Source organism: Oryzias melastigma, linkage group LG6 (genome assembly GCF_002922805.2).
Source record: "Oryzias melastigma strain HK-1 linkage group LG6, ASM292280v2, whole genome shotgun sequence".
NCBI classification, from domain to species: domain Eukaryota; kingdom Metazoa; phylum Chordata; class Actinopteri; order Beloniformes; family Adrianichthyidae; genus Oryzias; species Oryzias melastigma.
In genome coordinates this window covers 11,387,885-11,403,754 of record NC_050517.1, presented here as the reverse complement: position 1 = coordinate 11,403,754, position 15,870 = coordinate 11,387,885, and the positions used below count along the sequence as shown (strand labels likewise).

The following is a 15,870-nucleotide window of genomic DNA, read 5'->3' as shown; positions in this document are numbered from 1 at the left end:
AAGTTCAACTTTTAAAGTTTCCAATTTTTATTTTTAGAGTGTTCAATAAATGTTTATCCTGTTCGGCCCGTGACCTAAGGTGTGTTTTGGATTTTGGCCCCCTGTGTGATTGAGTTCGACCTGCTGATCTGTAAGGAGGACACCAGACAGACTCTGGACACAGCGGAGAGACCACTATTCTCTCACACGAGACACATCTGTGTTAATGAAACTGTTTGCACATTTTTGTCTTTCTAATAAAACAGTAACAATTAAAATCCAAACAAAAGCACGGGTCTCAGGAGGAGATACACTGGAAAAACTCAATCAATCATCCGTAGGATTCTCCACAGAGAGAATGAGGCCTAAAGAGGGACAGACAGATTGAGCAGAGTTTACTCCGCTTACCTCAACAACGTTCCAAAGACGGCAGCGGGGCAGGACACACGTTTTTCTTCCTTCCACTGCCTTTTGAGTTTTGAAAAGCATAGCTATTGTTTATGCATGATGTGTGCTGAATACACAAGCTTCAATAAACTATACAAATCAAATCAAATCAAAGCTCTGTTGGATCCGCCCACATGTCCATCAAAAAACACACCCCTGGATAAATCAAATGAGTTAAATCAAACCATGATTATAAACATCTCCCCCTGACTCTTGTTAAAGGACCAGATTCAGTTCAATCAAATATATAATTTCTGGTAACAAAGTAGAGAGATCTGCTGTAAATGTGAGAGTTACAGCAGATGATCTGCTGTTAGGAAGAAGATTTAACATTTCCAGAAGGAAGTTCATCCAAAGTTTAAAGTTCTAGAATTTTCATAATAAAGATCAAAACAGAGCCAGCTGGATGGATGGATGGATGAAAAGATGATGAATGGACAGATGGATTGATGGATTAATGGATGGATGGATGGAGTCTGAAAGAGACTTTGAAAAAATGAAATGAATAAACAACAAAACAAATAAGAAGCACAAACAGAAACTAAATTAACCATAACAAATCCTAAGAGAACCCATACCAGGCTGTTGCAACACATGCTCGTTCCCAAGTCGTCCCATATTGAGGAATGGCTAATGGACCCTCAGTTTAGGGTACCAGCGCGGTCCGTGTCCCGGTTCCAGGCTCGGAGGTTGGGACCCCTGTTTTAATTGGAACAGCCAGCACCTCTAAAAATGACGTCAAAACGTCAATTTTTGATGTGGAGGGTCCCTAACCAGTCTGAAGATTGGCCGTAAAGGTGAAAAGAATAGATGAACGATGTTCGTTCTCTGACATCAGCCTTTCTCCACAGACTGTCTCCTGCAGACTGAAGGCGGCGGGAGAGAATGAGGGCAGAGTTGAAAGAGGACACCCAGAGGTTCTGAGAAGACGTTTGACAGTAAGCGACTGACCGGAGGAAGTCATGGCGTCGTGGCTAGGCCGGCTGTCGATGGGCGACACCTGGTACAACATGTACTCCCGCCTGCTGCGGACTAAGCCGGTGGGCTCAATGGGGCAAGCCTCAGACGACCTCACCGAGCTGGCAGAGGGCTCAGCTGTTGGACTGGCGAAGGTCCTCACCACTGTGGACCTGGTGTCACTCGGAGTGGGAAGCTGCGTTGGAACGGGGATGTACGTGGTCTCTGGACTTGTTGCCAAGGCGATGGCTGGACCAGGGGTCATCCTGTCCTTCATTATTGCAGCAGTGGCATCCATACTATCAGGTAGAAGGCTGTGGAAGGTTTTTAAAAACTCCTGACAGAGTAGAGCACGTATCAAAGTCAAGGCCCGAGGGCCGGATCCGGCCCTCTGGGTAATTCTATCCGGCCCTCCAGATCATTTTATTTTATTGTTATTAATGACCCGATGTTATCTTGTGCTCATTTCTAGCTTGCATAATTTAGACGAAATATATTTTTATAGAGAGTAAAATATTGAAAGTTATTTAAGGTTTAAGTTGATTTATTCTGGAATAATATTCCTGCCTGTTTATTATTCATAATTATGTTAAAAAGTCCAAAAACTCAAATACAATTTAAAGCCTTAAACTTCCTCTTCACAGAACCTTCAGTGGTTAGAGTTAATATTTCTCCATTAAATTTGTAAATGTAACATCATCTCTGACCTGTTTCATGCACTCTCTCCAAACACAGCATCACATCTCTCTGTCTCCCTCTGAGGTGTGTGCTACGCTGAGTTTGGCGTCCGGGTCCCAAAGACGACGGGCTCGGCCTACACTTACAGCTACGTGACGGTCGGGGAGTTTGTGGCGTTCTTCATTGGCTGGAATCTGATCCTGGAATACCTGATTGGCACAGCGGCCGGAGCGTCTGCCCTCAGCAACATGTTCGACTCTCTAGCCAATCACAGCATCAGTAACTACATGATAACACACCTGGGCACGCTGCGAGGGCTTGGTGAGTTACACAACAGCTGGAAGCGCGTTCGCTTTACCATTTAAACAGTCTATGAAAGGAAACCATCCATCCTTATTTCTGTTGTGTGTTGAATCCTGCCTCTGTGGCTGTCCAGGTAAAGGCGAGGACACGTACCCTGACCTTCTTGCTCTCTTCATCGCCCTGCTGGTCACAGTGATCATCGCTCTGGGAGTCAGGAACTCTGTGGGCTTCAATAACATCTTGAATGTAGTGAACATGGTGGTTTGGGTTTTCATGATCATCGCTGGACTCTTCTTCATCACAGTCAGCAACTGGGAGGGCGGCAAGTTCCTGCCATATGGCTGGTCGGGGGTGAGACGCTGCTCTGTTCAGTCCGCTTGGAGGGATCTGATCCTTAGTCAGTCAGCCTGCAAATCTCCACATTTACAGCTTCTTTTTGGCATTTCTGGGCATCCCAAATCCTGAAATAAACCTTCAAACATCAAAGCTTTTCTCCTGAACTAAAGGATCTCCTGTGGTTTGTTTTTCTGCTCAGGTGATGCAAGGTGCAGCAACTTGTTTCTACGCTTTTATTGGCTTTGACATCATAGCGACGACAGGAGAGGAGGCAAAAAACCCCAACACCTCCATCCCGTACGCCATCACCGCCTCGCTGGTCGCCTGCCTCACTGCCTATGTGTCGGTCAGTACGACCTTCTTAAAACTCTAAATGTCCAACTCATATGTGTCATGGCCTGGGGGCCGGATTTGGCCCTCCGGGTAATTAAATTCCTCCACATTTTATTGTTATTAATGGTCTTATGTTATATTTGCGCTTATTTCTAACTATATTTTTATGGAGAGTAAAATGTTGAAAGTAATTTATTGTTTAAGTTGATTTATTCTGTAATAATATTAATGCCTTTCTATTATTCATAATTATGATAAAAAGTTACAGTTTCAATGTTTTACAAATTGGCATTCTGCAGCTTTTTGGACTATTTATTTATCATTTACTAAGATTCTTTAGGCTATTTTAGAGTTTTCCTAATATTTCAGCTACATGCTAGCTGTTTTAGCTAATTTAGGCTCTTTTGAAAAGTTTTTTGGGCAATTTTGGAATTAAGTTAATATTTACATGCTAGCTGTTTTGGCTAATTTAGGCTTTTTGGGGGTTTTATGCTGTTTTGGAGTTTAATTAATATTTCAGCAACATGCAAACAGTTTTGCTAATTAAGAATTTTTTTTCTGTTTTTAAGGCGATTTTGAAGTTTGAGTGTTCAATAAACTTTATCCTGTTCGGCCCACAACCTGAAGTGTGTTTTGGATTTTGGCCTCTTATGTGATTGAGTTTGACACCTCTGGTCTAACCCATGTCAACCTGCGAACAGGCTCAAAGTCTGATCACAAACCTTCACATCAGCTGAGGAAACTTAGCAGCTTAAGAGTAAATTTAAAATAAATAAAACGGTCCTATATGAACGTAAGTTTAAAAATACTAAATGAATAAATACACTGGCTGAAAAAAGCTTAAAAATGTTAAATTGTATTTCATACTTTTGATAATTTATCTGGACCAAATACTAAGAGCTTCAATGCAAAGTTTAACTGAAGTCCACAGGAACAAGTAGCAGGTTATACTTCTCATCAGCTCTATGTGTGTGAAATTTGTTCTCTGCTTTTGACCCATCCCCCGGAGGGAGGAGTGAGCTGCAGACACAGCCGCACTTGGGAACCATTTGGTGGCTTACCCCCCCCAATCCAATCCCTTTATGCTTAGAGTCAAGCAGGGAGGCACTGGATCCTATTTTTTGGCTCTCTGGTATGACTCGGCCTGGAATTGAGCTCAAGACCTGCCAGTCTCAGGGCGGACACTCTCCCACAGGGCCCCATATCAGTTCATGACGGATGAACCTCCCTTTCTTTTGACCCCGTTACATTTTGGTACCGAGCTATGGAATGTGTAAGGAGTAGTTGTCTCCTCATTGGTCCAATCTCCTCCCTGGAATGTGTTGGTACAGATGCAGTCACATGACCTTCCTCCTGCTCAGCCTGTCCTGCACACAGAGGTAGAGAACAACAACCTCCCACACATTTCCCCGTAAGACACACTCATCTTCTTCATACTCATCGTCTTCTGGGCAGAGCAACAAAAGCATCTGATGCAGAGGAAAAAAACTACAATAGCAGCTATGAAAAGCACACAAAGCAACAACAGTTTCACAGGAACACCAAACACACACAACAACAAAAGCAACCATACCCATCCTCTCCATCCAGTGGATGTTCTGGCATTCCTTCAGACAAGTCATGGGGGTCCCACTCTGGTTGAAGACATATCTAGTCTAACACAAGAACAAACCTTATTCCACTGGAGATTCAGATGAGTGTGGACTCCGCTGATCCAGAAATGTCAGCATGTCCCACAAACGAGCTGACATAAGCCTCGTTTCCACTGAGCGGTCCGGTCCGGTACGGTCCGGTCCGCTATTTGATAGTAAAATGGACCCATCAAACAGTTCTGACCCGTACCTCTTGAGGGCCACCATCAGCTGTAGGTCCAGAGAAAACGGGAACAGGTTGGTCGCTGTAGCCACCCGTTGATTGGCAGAAAGTGACGACATTAGAAAGCATCAATATAGCGCTAAGCTAGGGATCACGTTTTCCACATTATGGCGGTATTCTTCTTAGCCGCCCACAATCTTCTTTCAAACAGCATTAAATTCCTGTTCGTGTTCTCCCATTTATTCGCGTTTCTTGAGTCTCGGTTTCATGTATTCGCTGATTTTTTTTTTTATTCATGTGACTTCTCCGGTTTGTCACAAAAACTCCGACAACTCAAGATGCTTGTATGAAACTTTTGCTTTCAAATGTGCTCCTGCGGGAGCTGCAGGAATTTCCCAGGAGGGGAGCATGGTTGAAGAGCACGGCAGGCCATCCGCTATGCACACGCACACTCACAGCGAGCCTGCATGGAGAAATGGCATCAGCAGACTCAGAAGCAGCTTGAAAATATCGCGCAGGATTATTATCATCCAGAGCAGGTGTTTCTTATGAATGAGACCGGAAAAATTCTGGGTAGAGATGCCGTCTCGCACTTAACTGATGCAATCAATCAATCCCCAGCTGACAAGGTCAAGTGGGCCCCATATGGTTTAAAAGTGGGCGGAAAATTTAAGCCCCAATTGGGTTTCTGCAGTGACCCAACCTGTGTTTGACCACATTGGCTTAAGTGGACACTCAGTGGGTTGGCTCATTATGTTATCCAGATGCCTGGTGTACAGCTGATTTGCTAGCTCACTACAGCGAAGCTCGCTACCTCAATGCAGTGAAGCTAGCTAGCATGCTACAGTGGAGCTCACTCGCTCAATACAGTGGAGCTTGCTAGCATAATACAACAAAGCTTGCTAGCATGCTACAGAGGAGATGGCTAGCTCAATACACCGGAGCTCCCTAGCATGCTACAGTGGAGCTCGCTACAGCAGAACTCGCTAGCATGTTACAGAGGAGCTCGCTAGCTCTATGTAGAGGAGCTCCCTATCTTGCTACAGTGGAGCTTACTAGCATGCTGCAATATAGTTCACTTTAGCAGAGCTCAGTAGCATGCTACAGAGGAGCTTACTAGCATTCTACAACAGAGCCCACTAGAACACTACGCGGTTCACCGAACTGCTGACTAGCGTAGCCAACCAACCCACTGAGTGTCCACTTAGGTCAATGTGGGCAAACACAGGTGGGGCCACCACAGAAACTGGACAAACCCAATGGACTCTATGCACGGAGCTGTGTGACGTATTTCCGGTTTCGAATAAGAGCGCTTACTCTCTTCCGGCTGTAGCTAACTAGATGTGTGGACTTGGCAAATCTCTGTGTACTTTCCCTGGTATTGGTTTATTGTCGTTATTTCTTACATTGTATGATAGCTTATGATTATGTGTACACTCAATGACATCCAAAAAGACAAAGTTTGCCCTTCTGAAACACCCGACGCTCACAAAACGCTATCATGTACTGTATGATCATGTGACTTCAGCTGTGCAGTAGTGTTCTTTGCCTTCAATACAACCATGTCTGAACTCTGAGCAAAGCCAGTTGATACTACAAGTGAGGAAGTGGAGGACATGTCTGATGTTTGGGAGGGTCTGTCAGAATTACTTTGCTTAGACCCGACCCAATGAAAATTAAAAATTAAATCATGATGAAAAGTTAAATAAAAAAAAAAATAATGGCTGAGATATTCTAACAAACCAACCAATCTGAAAAGGGAAAAACAAGTAAACGCAAGTAGCAGAATGCTAACGAGCAACAATCAGATAAATCTCTCAAACGTTACTATCATCTGTGTTGGCCCCGCAGGTCAGTATCATCCTGACTCTCATGGTTCCCTACAACCTGATCGATGGCTCCGCCCCCCTCATGGAGATGTTCGCCGTGCACGGCTTTATATGGGGGAAGTATGTGGTGGCTGTCGGCTCCATTGCCGGACTCACAGTGTCTCTTCTGGGTTCCTTGTTTCCGATGCCAAGGGTGATCTACGCCATGGCGAGGGACGGCCTCCTGTTCAGGTAAGACAGCATGCAGGTGAGGGCAAGCCGTCATGACAGGCACAGCTAAGGTGTGTGTTTCTTCTTTAAAGGTGCCTGTCACACGTGTGGGCTCTCACACACACTCCTGGTATTGCGTGTGTGGTATCTGGAAGCCTGGCAGCCATCCTTGCCCTCCTGGTGAGCCTCAGGGACCTGATTGAAATGATGTCCATCGGCACTCTGTTGGCCTACACTCTGGTGAGCGTATGTGTGTTGCTGCTGCGCTACCAGCCTGACGAGCAAACCGACACCCACCAGTTTAGGACGGAGGACGATGAAGGACCAGTCCCCACCAAAGAGGATCTAATTGAAGGTTCTGATCACGATGGGACGTCAACATATCATGCTGGTGGCACAGAAGGAGATGCAGACGACACTGATTTCCACACTGGAAGAGCTTCACTACTGAAAAGGCTTCTCGGGGGTCACTACTACACCATACGGGTCCGTTTGGGAATGCCTGATTCGTCAGTTCGGCCCACCCCAGCCACTGGACGCATAGTAACCAGATGCACCCTCCTCTTCTTCATCACGTCTTTTTTTCTTTGGTCTACTGTCATCTATGGAGTTGAGCAGGGCTCAGGGGTGGGAGCAGTGTTTTCGGGTCTGATGGCCACCCTGATGGCAGGATCCCTGGTGAAACTCATGGTTCTGATCCTACAGCAACCAGAAAGTACCAGAAGACTGCCGTACATGGCGCCATGCGTGCCCTTTGTGCCTGCTGCTGCCATACTGGTCAACAGCTACCTGATGCTGAAACTCTCTCCCCTTACCTGGGCCAGGTTCACCATCTGGTGCATCATAGGTGAGTTTATTCATATGTATTAATTATGTTTCTTGAATTTAAAGAAAAGGGGGTTCTAAAAGCCAAACTCCATGACCGGGGTTTGAGCCATCGAAGCACTCGCCTTTGACTACCGCCAAAACCACATTGCACCTCTCCTGAAGGTGGTGGGCCCACTGGAGAGTGATGACATGTTGCTTCTTTTGGTTGGACCCATCCAGGGCACGTGGTAGGAGCCCCGGTCACCAGGCCCTTGCCTACGAGCCCCAACCCCAGGCCTGGCTCCAGGGTGGGGCCCCAGTGACGCCAATCCATGCGACATAACTGGATCTTTGATCTGGCAACTCATAAAGAGAGTTTATGAGGGGAGAGCTTGACCGGAGAAATGCAGTTTGTCCTCTCTCGGTGGGTGGAGTCTCCTACCTCAGGTGGAGGAGTTTAAATATCTTGGGGTCTTGTTCACGAGCGAGGGACTATCGGAGCAGGAGATCAACAGGCGGACTGGAGCGGTGTCTGTCTTTATACGGTCATTGCACCAGTCTGTTGTGGCAAAGAGGGAGCTGAGCCAGAAAGCAAAGCTTTCAATTTACGGGTCGATCTTCATCCTAGTACTCACCTATGATCAGGAGTTCTGGGTCATGACGAAAAGAACAAGATCCCGACTACAAGCGGCTGAAATGAGTTTCCTCTGGAGGGTGGCTGGACGCTCCCTTAGAGATAGGGTGAGGAGCTCAGTCCCCCGGAGAGAGTTCAGAGTAGGGCCGCTTTTCCTCCGCATCGAGAGGAGCCAGTTGAGGTGACTCGGGCATCTGGTGTGGAAACCTCCTGGACACCTCCTTGGAGAGGTGTTCCCGGCATGTCCCACTGCTGGAGAGACTATGTCTCTCAGCTGGCCTGGGAATGACTCGGGAGGAAGTGGCCAGGGAGAGGGAAGACTGGGTATCTTTGCTCAGACTGCTGCCCTCGCGACCCGGTCCGGGATGAGCGGAAGAAGATAGATGGATGGATGGATAGGTGAATGGATGGATGGGGGTTCTAAAATGAACCCTGAGGGGCACTTTTGTGCTCAGCCCACCATAGAATAAAGATTTCCACAAATCTGACATGAGAAACTGTGGCCCACAGTCTGCATATGTTGTCTAAACCCTCTAACATCTATCTCAGGCCTCAGTCTGGCCTTTAGGCCAAATGTGGCCTACGGGCTCCTGTCATAAATAACATGCAACCCTCAGCAATTTCTAAAAAGTGTGTGTATGATTTCTTGATGGCCCTGCGGCAGACTGGAGACCTGTCCAGGGTAAGCCCCGCCTTCGCCCATCAGTAGCCGAGATAGGCTCCGGCACCCCCGCGACCCTGAAAGGGAAGAAGCGACCAGAAAGATGAATGAATGAATGAATGATTTCTTGATAGGGATTGGCTAAATGATGTTATAACCTGTTGTTAACCTGTGGCTACCTAACCTTCAGAGGCAAAAAGAACAAACAAGAAGAAAAACCTGTTAACCCTTTTCCTGTTCACATGATTAAATGTTGAAGTTTAGAGTGAGCATTTATCAATCCAGCAAGGCCAAGTGGGCTCCATACGGTTTAAAGGTGGGCAGAAAATGAGGGACTCAATTTGGTTTGTCCACAGTTTCTGTGGCCCCTTCTGTGTTTTCCCACATTAGCTTAGTCATACTCTCAGTGGGTTACTAACAAGTCTCCACTGTAGCTCGCTAGCAAGCTCTGCTGTATCAAGAGAGCGAGCTGCATTGTATCAAGCTAGCAAGCTCTGCTGTATCGAGCTAGGGTGCTGCACTGTATCAAGCTAGCGAGCTCTGCTGTAGCAAGTTAGCGAGGGCTGCTACAGTGATCTCCACTGTATTAAGCTAGCGAGCTCCACTGTGTCAAGCTAGCGAGCTCTGCTGTAGCGAGGTCTGCTGTAGCGAGGTCTGCTGTAGCATGCTAGCGAGGTCTAGTGAGCTCTGCTGTAGCGAACTCCATTGTAGTGAGCTAGCAAAGTCAGCTGTAACAAAATAGCTAGCCCTGTTGTATCGAGCTTGCGAACTCTACTGTATTGAGCTAGCAAGCTCCACTGTAGCGAGCTAGTAAACCTCATGTTAGCGAGCACCACTTTAGCAAACTACTGAGCTCCAGTATATTGAGCTAGAGAGCTACACTCTAACAAGCTCCACTCTGGCAAGCTAGCGAGCTCCTGCTATATCAAGCTAGTGAGCTCAGCTGTATCAAGCTAGCCAGCTCTGCAACAGCGAACTCCGTTGTAGAGAGCTAGTAAAGTCCGCTGTAGCAAGCTGTCGAGCTCCATTGTATCAAGCTAGCGAACTCTGCTGTATTAAGCTAGCAAGATCTGCTGTATTGAGCTAGTAAGCCCCATGTTAGCAAGCTCCACTGCAGCAAGCTAATGATCTCCATTGTATTGAGCCAGCAAGCTTTGCTGTGGCGAGCTAGCGAGCTCCATTGTCCACCAGGCAGCTGGCTAGCGTAGCAAGCTAACCCACTGAGTGTCCACTTCATTCATTGTGGGCAAACACATGTTGGACCACCATGGGAACGGTGGACAAACCCATTCAGGGCTCACATTTTCTGCCCACTTTAAAACCAAATGGGGCCCACCTGGCCTTGCTGGCTGGGTAATTGTGAATTTTACCACTATGCAACATTTCATATAAACCCATATTTAATACTGACAAAAAGTATGTTTTCCAGACAGATTTTTCTTTATTCTGATTCTGGTCTTCAAATAAGACCAGCCATAATAATTTTGGTGAAAAGTTACTGAGATTTTTGTTTTATGTGAAGTATGCCATTGCAAAAAAATTTTAATTAAGTAGCCTACCCACCGGCACATGATGTCTATTAGACAACTAAACACAAATCTAAGCAGCAAAAAAAGGAGGCAACACACTGGTGGTTTGTTCTGGGTCTTCCTCACCTTTGCTCAACTGTAGCTGGGTTGGAACCAGTTCTGAAGATGAACAGATGGATGGAAAATTACAGTTTTATTTCATAACTGGTAAATTTTTCATAAAGTTCTCAAATAAAAATCTATTGGAAGACATTTAATAGAGCAGGAGTGTCAAACTCAATCACACAACGGGCCAAAATCCAAAACACTCCTTAAGTCACGGGAGGAACAGGATAAATATTTATTGAACATTCTAAAACTACATTTTGAAAACTTTTAAAATGTGACTTTTTAACATAATTATGAACTAGATATATATCATTACCTGTGATAATGCTAGTGTGAATGCTGTAAGCTGAATTTGGCTCCTGAAGATGATGGTGCTGATAGCTGAATATGCTGAAATTAATAGCTGAAAACGCTGAAGCTGAAAGCTAGCTAAAATATTAGCTAAATGCCAAAATAGCTTAAAAAACAAAACAAAAAAACATAGGTTAGCCAAAACAGCTAGCATGTGGCTGAAATGTTAGCTAAACTCCAAAATAGCATAAAAAATCTTAGTAAATCCCAAAATAGTCCAAAAAGCTAGCAGAATACCAATTTTTAAAACTATATAACAGTAACTTTTAACATAATTATGAATAATTAATAAAATTCAGGAATATTATTCCAGAATAAATCAACTTAAACCTTAAATAACTTTCAATATTTTACTCTCCATAAAAATATATTTTGTCAAAATTATTGATCACTTTGACACACGTGTAATAAAGTAATGAAATATAGCTGCCTGAGACGTCCAGAAGACACCTGCAATAGATGCATATTACTTATCTAAATTAGATCATAATTCCGATGAAAAGAAACTACCCAAATAGGTTGTTTCCAACACACAAGGGATGATGGGAAAGTCGTCTGATAGAGATCTAAACTGAGATCTGTCTGTTCGATGCTCGTCGTCCTCTTCTGTTCCAGGTCTGTTGATCTATGGGTGTTATGGAGTGTGGCACAGCACTTTGGAGCTGAACGCCCGGGAGCAGCAGGCCCACGCCAGCTCCTACCAGCGCTACGACGACCATTTGGACGACACATTCTCCCCCGACGATAACTTTTACCCCCAGGAGCAGGAGGAGAAACCGTACCAGGGCTGGTCTGCCCCGGAGGAAAGGGGACACCAGTACCAGCAGCAGAACAAGATGGAGGAAGAGGATGGAGATCCGCAGCAGAGCCACTGGGAGGAAGATGAAGAGCGCCACGGGTACCAGTCCGGGGCCAGAGACCCGTATCCAGGCAACAGCAAGAGGGCCAAAGGACGCACCAATTTTGGGTTTGATGATGAAGATGACTGACCTTTTAGAAACATCAGAACAAACTTTTATAAAGTTTTCTTAAAAAATACATTTCTAAACGTTTGCTGGTGAATTTTTGTGAATGTATCTGATAGAGACCTGAAGAAACTTCCACATCCTGGTTCTTTTTCTTTCTCTGGTAAATGTGTGTAAGCTCCTCAACCAGCAGCCAATTTCAACAACTCGTGTATAGAGGTGTCATGTAAATTGCAGGCTAATCTTCTGGTTAATGTGATTGTTGTGGCTTACCTTTATGGATTTTTAACCAGGGCTGCACCGCGGTGGAGCGGTCACAGCGAGGAGCTCCTGTTCTTGTTTCAGCTGTGTTCTTTCGTGTCTGTGGGTTTCCTCCGGACACCTGGACTCTCGTCTATAGGTGTGTCTGTGTTGGTGCGGCCCTACAGCAGACTGGATCCTGTAGCCCACCATCACCCAACAGCTGGGTTGGCTTCAACAACCCCATGACCCCGAACCGGTTCTGTAGATAAATTGATTTTTAACCAATTAGCTTCATTTCAGCTCCACTAGAGGAGATGAAAAGATGCTTCAAACTGTTTCAGAAGGGATTCCCACACTCAGAGGTTCTTGTGGTCTTTATTTTTTCCTCTAACCACTAAGTTCCTTTACAGAAACAGAGTGCGCCTCATGCTTTAGGGGTTTTTGTTTATCCAGTGAGGATTTCAGCTGCAGACTGGCTGGACTTGTGTTTTTTATGGTGTTTCTTCAGTGGTTTCTTGATGCTGGCAGCTGATTCTTTGACTGAAAGATGTTGAAACGGCTTCTAAGAGGCTGATCTTCACAGTTCCATCTGTTCCCTCATGTTTCTGTTGTTTTCTACCTCTTTTTGTGCATTCAAACACTGTAGGTTGGGTTTGAGTTTTGACCTGTTCGTCTGTCTCGTCTACGGTTGAAACACGGACTTCTAACGAATCAAAAATAAAGTTAATTCTGAAACTCAAAACTGTTTGAAGGAGCTTGCTGCTCTAAACATTAAATGATTTATTGAATGGACTAGTTATTCTAGATGAGAGCATCTCTTTTGCACTGAATAAAGTGACTGATTTAGCGTATGCTTTGTGGTTGTGTGTGTATGGATGAACGTTAGTTTTTGTGGTGGAGTAACACACGAGAGAAATTCATCCTTTGGGTAAAACATACTTTTTTATGAAAACCTCAAGGCAATAAAAGTTACAAAATGTATTCTGATATACCTGAAAATATCAAAACATGTAAAAATAACAATTGGTTAAACATAAAACAAATTTTATAATTGTTAAAGGTTTACAACATACTGGAAAAAAATATGATATAGAGGCTTTATGCACAAAGCTGATCATCTTAAAGACCTACTCCAATCAAAACTGTGTTTTAAACAAGAAATTCTCTCATGGGGGAGGACATATATTAACCCTTCAACTACAAAAAAAAAGAAAAAACACTCAAATAAAAGTATTTTGTCTAATCTTACGGAGCCCAAAAAAGAGACATCACAGTAAAAAAAATAATTTTTTTCTACTTGAGGGCTCCGTAAAAACATTTTGAAGTAGAAAAAAAAAAGTTCTGGTAACAAACTAGCATTTGTTTTTCAAAAAAGGAAATTAGTAAAATAAAATCTGGTGACTTTTTTTTTTCTTTTTTTCCAAAAATTGAATTAACAAAGCAATATTCTGGTTAATAATTGATGCCCATCAGTTGTTATCTTACCAGAATGCTTTTTTTTTCATTATTTATATTTTTGAAAAAAAAATTTTACTTCGAATTTTTTTTATCTTTTATGTCCCTTTAGGGGCTCCGTACCTCGGGGAGTAATACACACAATCAATATTTTTAAAAATGTGTTTTCTAAATGTTTCCCACTGTTTGGTTGAAAATTAAGATTCAAGTGGCTTTTCTAAATATTTCTTTATTTATTGTCTTTATTGCTGTGAATAAGGAGCAAACAAAAAAATCCTGTTAGTTGTTGTTTTGTACAAACTACAATGGGCGCGTCACAAGCTCCATTCTGATGCATCCACTTACAGACAAATAGATCCATGAACGTCTTTATTTTGAGCTGAACTGTACAGCTGGATAGCTCTGATATTGCAGTTTTGTTACACCACTAATTCTAGGTTGCAGGTGTGAGGAGCTGTAAGCTAGTGGAGGAAAATGTAAACAGATGGATGATGGGAAGACAGGCTTACTCACAAGGTGAATTTCTCTAATGAACTCCTCCTCTGTGGAAATTGTCTTAAAAAAATGACACAAGTCTCTTGATTGTGACTAAAAATGACAAACATGAATAAAATACCAGTTTAAAATAGATCAAAAGATGATTGGAGTGGGACTTTAAGTCTTTTAAAGTCAATTGAACAGGCAAACAGCTTGGTGAGTCTTAACTTCACTGTTAGAGGAAAATATTTTATTAGAAAAATGACATTAAAATGTGGTTAGAACATTTTTATCCAGGAAAACATCAGCTGTTGAGGCTCTTTCACATACTGAATTAGTGGAGTTTTAATTGGTTGCATTACACCCATGCACCACTAGATGTCACTAAATCCCACAAACCTTTTTTGTTTTAAATCATATTAAGTGCTTAAACACAAATCTTTAACATACTGTAACTTTTCAACCATTAACACAATAATTCCAGCAGATTTTGAAAGAGAAAAGCGGCATTGGTCCCTAAAAACCTTTATAGATGTCAAAGTAGCCAAAAAAGCTAGCTCGTTGCTAAAATACTAGCTAAACTCCAAAATAGCCTAAAATTCCTCAGTAAAAAAGTCAAAACATTAGCATGTTGCTAAAATAGAAGCTAAACTCTGAATTAGCCTATAACAGCCAAAGTAGATAACAAACTAGCCAAAAACGTTAGCCTCTTGATAAAATATTAGCTATATTCTAAATTAGCATTGAAAAATCTCAGTAGGCCTATGTGCCAAATTAGCCAAAAAAAAAAAAAACTAGCGCATTGCTTAAATACTACCTAAACTCCAAAATATTCTAAAATTCTTAATAAACTAAAATAGCCAAAAATGTCAGCATGTTGCTAAAATAGAGGCTAAACTCTAAATAAGCCTAAAAACCCCCAGTAGAAAACAAATTAGCCAAAAACTTTAACATGTTGCTAAAATATTAGCTAAACTCCAATGTATTTGACAAGCACTATAAATGATGTAAACATAGCCCATGAATATATTTAAAGTCTTGTTGCTAATCTACTAAAATACTATATAAGTTTGTGAATATCAAAAATAGCAGTAATGTCCTGAACGAGCTGAATGTTTTAATCCCAAGATTATTGAAATCGCTTACAGTGTGATTGAGTGTTTACACACCGAAAAATAAACGCAAAGGAGCAGGAGAATCACTATAGTGTGAATATTTATTAAACATTCACACAGTTATCATGTTAACGGTTGAAAAGTTACAGTAAATCAAAAAACATGAACACTGGAGCTCTGATGTTAAAGGATTAAAAAGTAAATAGATGTTTAATTGCTGTCCAGGTTGGAATGAGTGGGGCGTGTTTTTTATCTTTAAAGAACCTTCTAGTGGTGATAAACTAAAACCTGGCCTTCTCTAAACACGCTCACTCCTGGCGTGGTTGGTGGGCTGGTCTAGAGGCACGGCGGTGCCCCCCTGTCTGGAGTAGTAGTAGCTGTTATCCCTGGACATGGTGCCCACCACAGGGATCATGAAACACAGGATCACAATGCCAGCCAGAAGACAAAGGCCACATCCAGCCCAGCCGGTGTACAGGGAGAAGCCGAAGGACATGATGTTGTGCTCCTTGTGAGCGCCGACGGGGAACCAGATGGTGGATATGGTTCCAAACAAAGCTGGGTTTGAGCAGAGACAGACGATGAAAGGGTTATTTAGTCATTTGAGACCAGTCTGTGTTAGTTAGTGTGTCAGGTTT

At 43.3% G+C, this 15,870-nt stretch overlaps 2 protein-coding genes across 5 annotated transcripts in view; both read left to right on the top strand.

The window, feature by feature from the left end:
- mon2 (MON2 homolog, regulator of endosome-to-Golgi trafficking) overlaps window positions 1-15,870 on the top strand; it is a 448,157-nt gene that overhangs the window by 307,694 nt on the left and 124,593 nt on the right. The gene's annotated exons all lie outside the window — the stretch shown is intronic.
- Window positions 1,283-13,402, top strand: slc7a14b (solute carrier family 7 member 14b). The gene is made up of 7 exons (XM_024282117.2): window positions 1,283-1,689; window positions 2,146-2,382; window positions 2,498-2,715; window positions 2,900-3,046; window positions 6,700-6,908; window positions 6,980-7,734; window positions 11,593-13,402. The coding sequence occupies exons 1-7, from the start codon at window positions 1,389-1,391 to the stop codon at window positions 11,964-11,966; spliced, it is 2,241 nt and encodes a 746-aa protein (XP_024137885.1). The 5' UTR covers window positions 1,283-1,388; the 3' UTR covers window positions 11,967-13,402.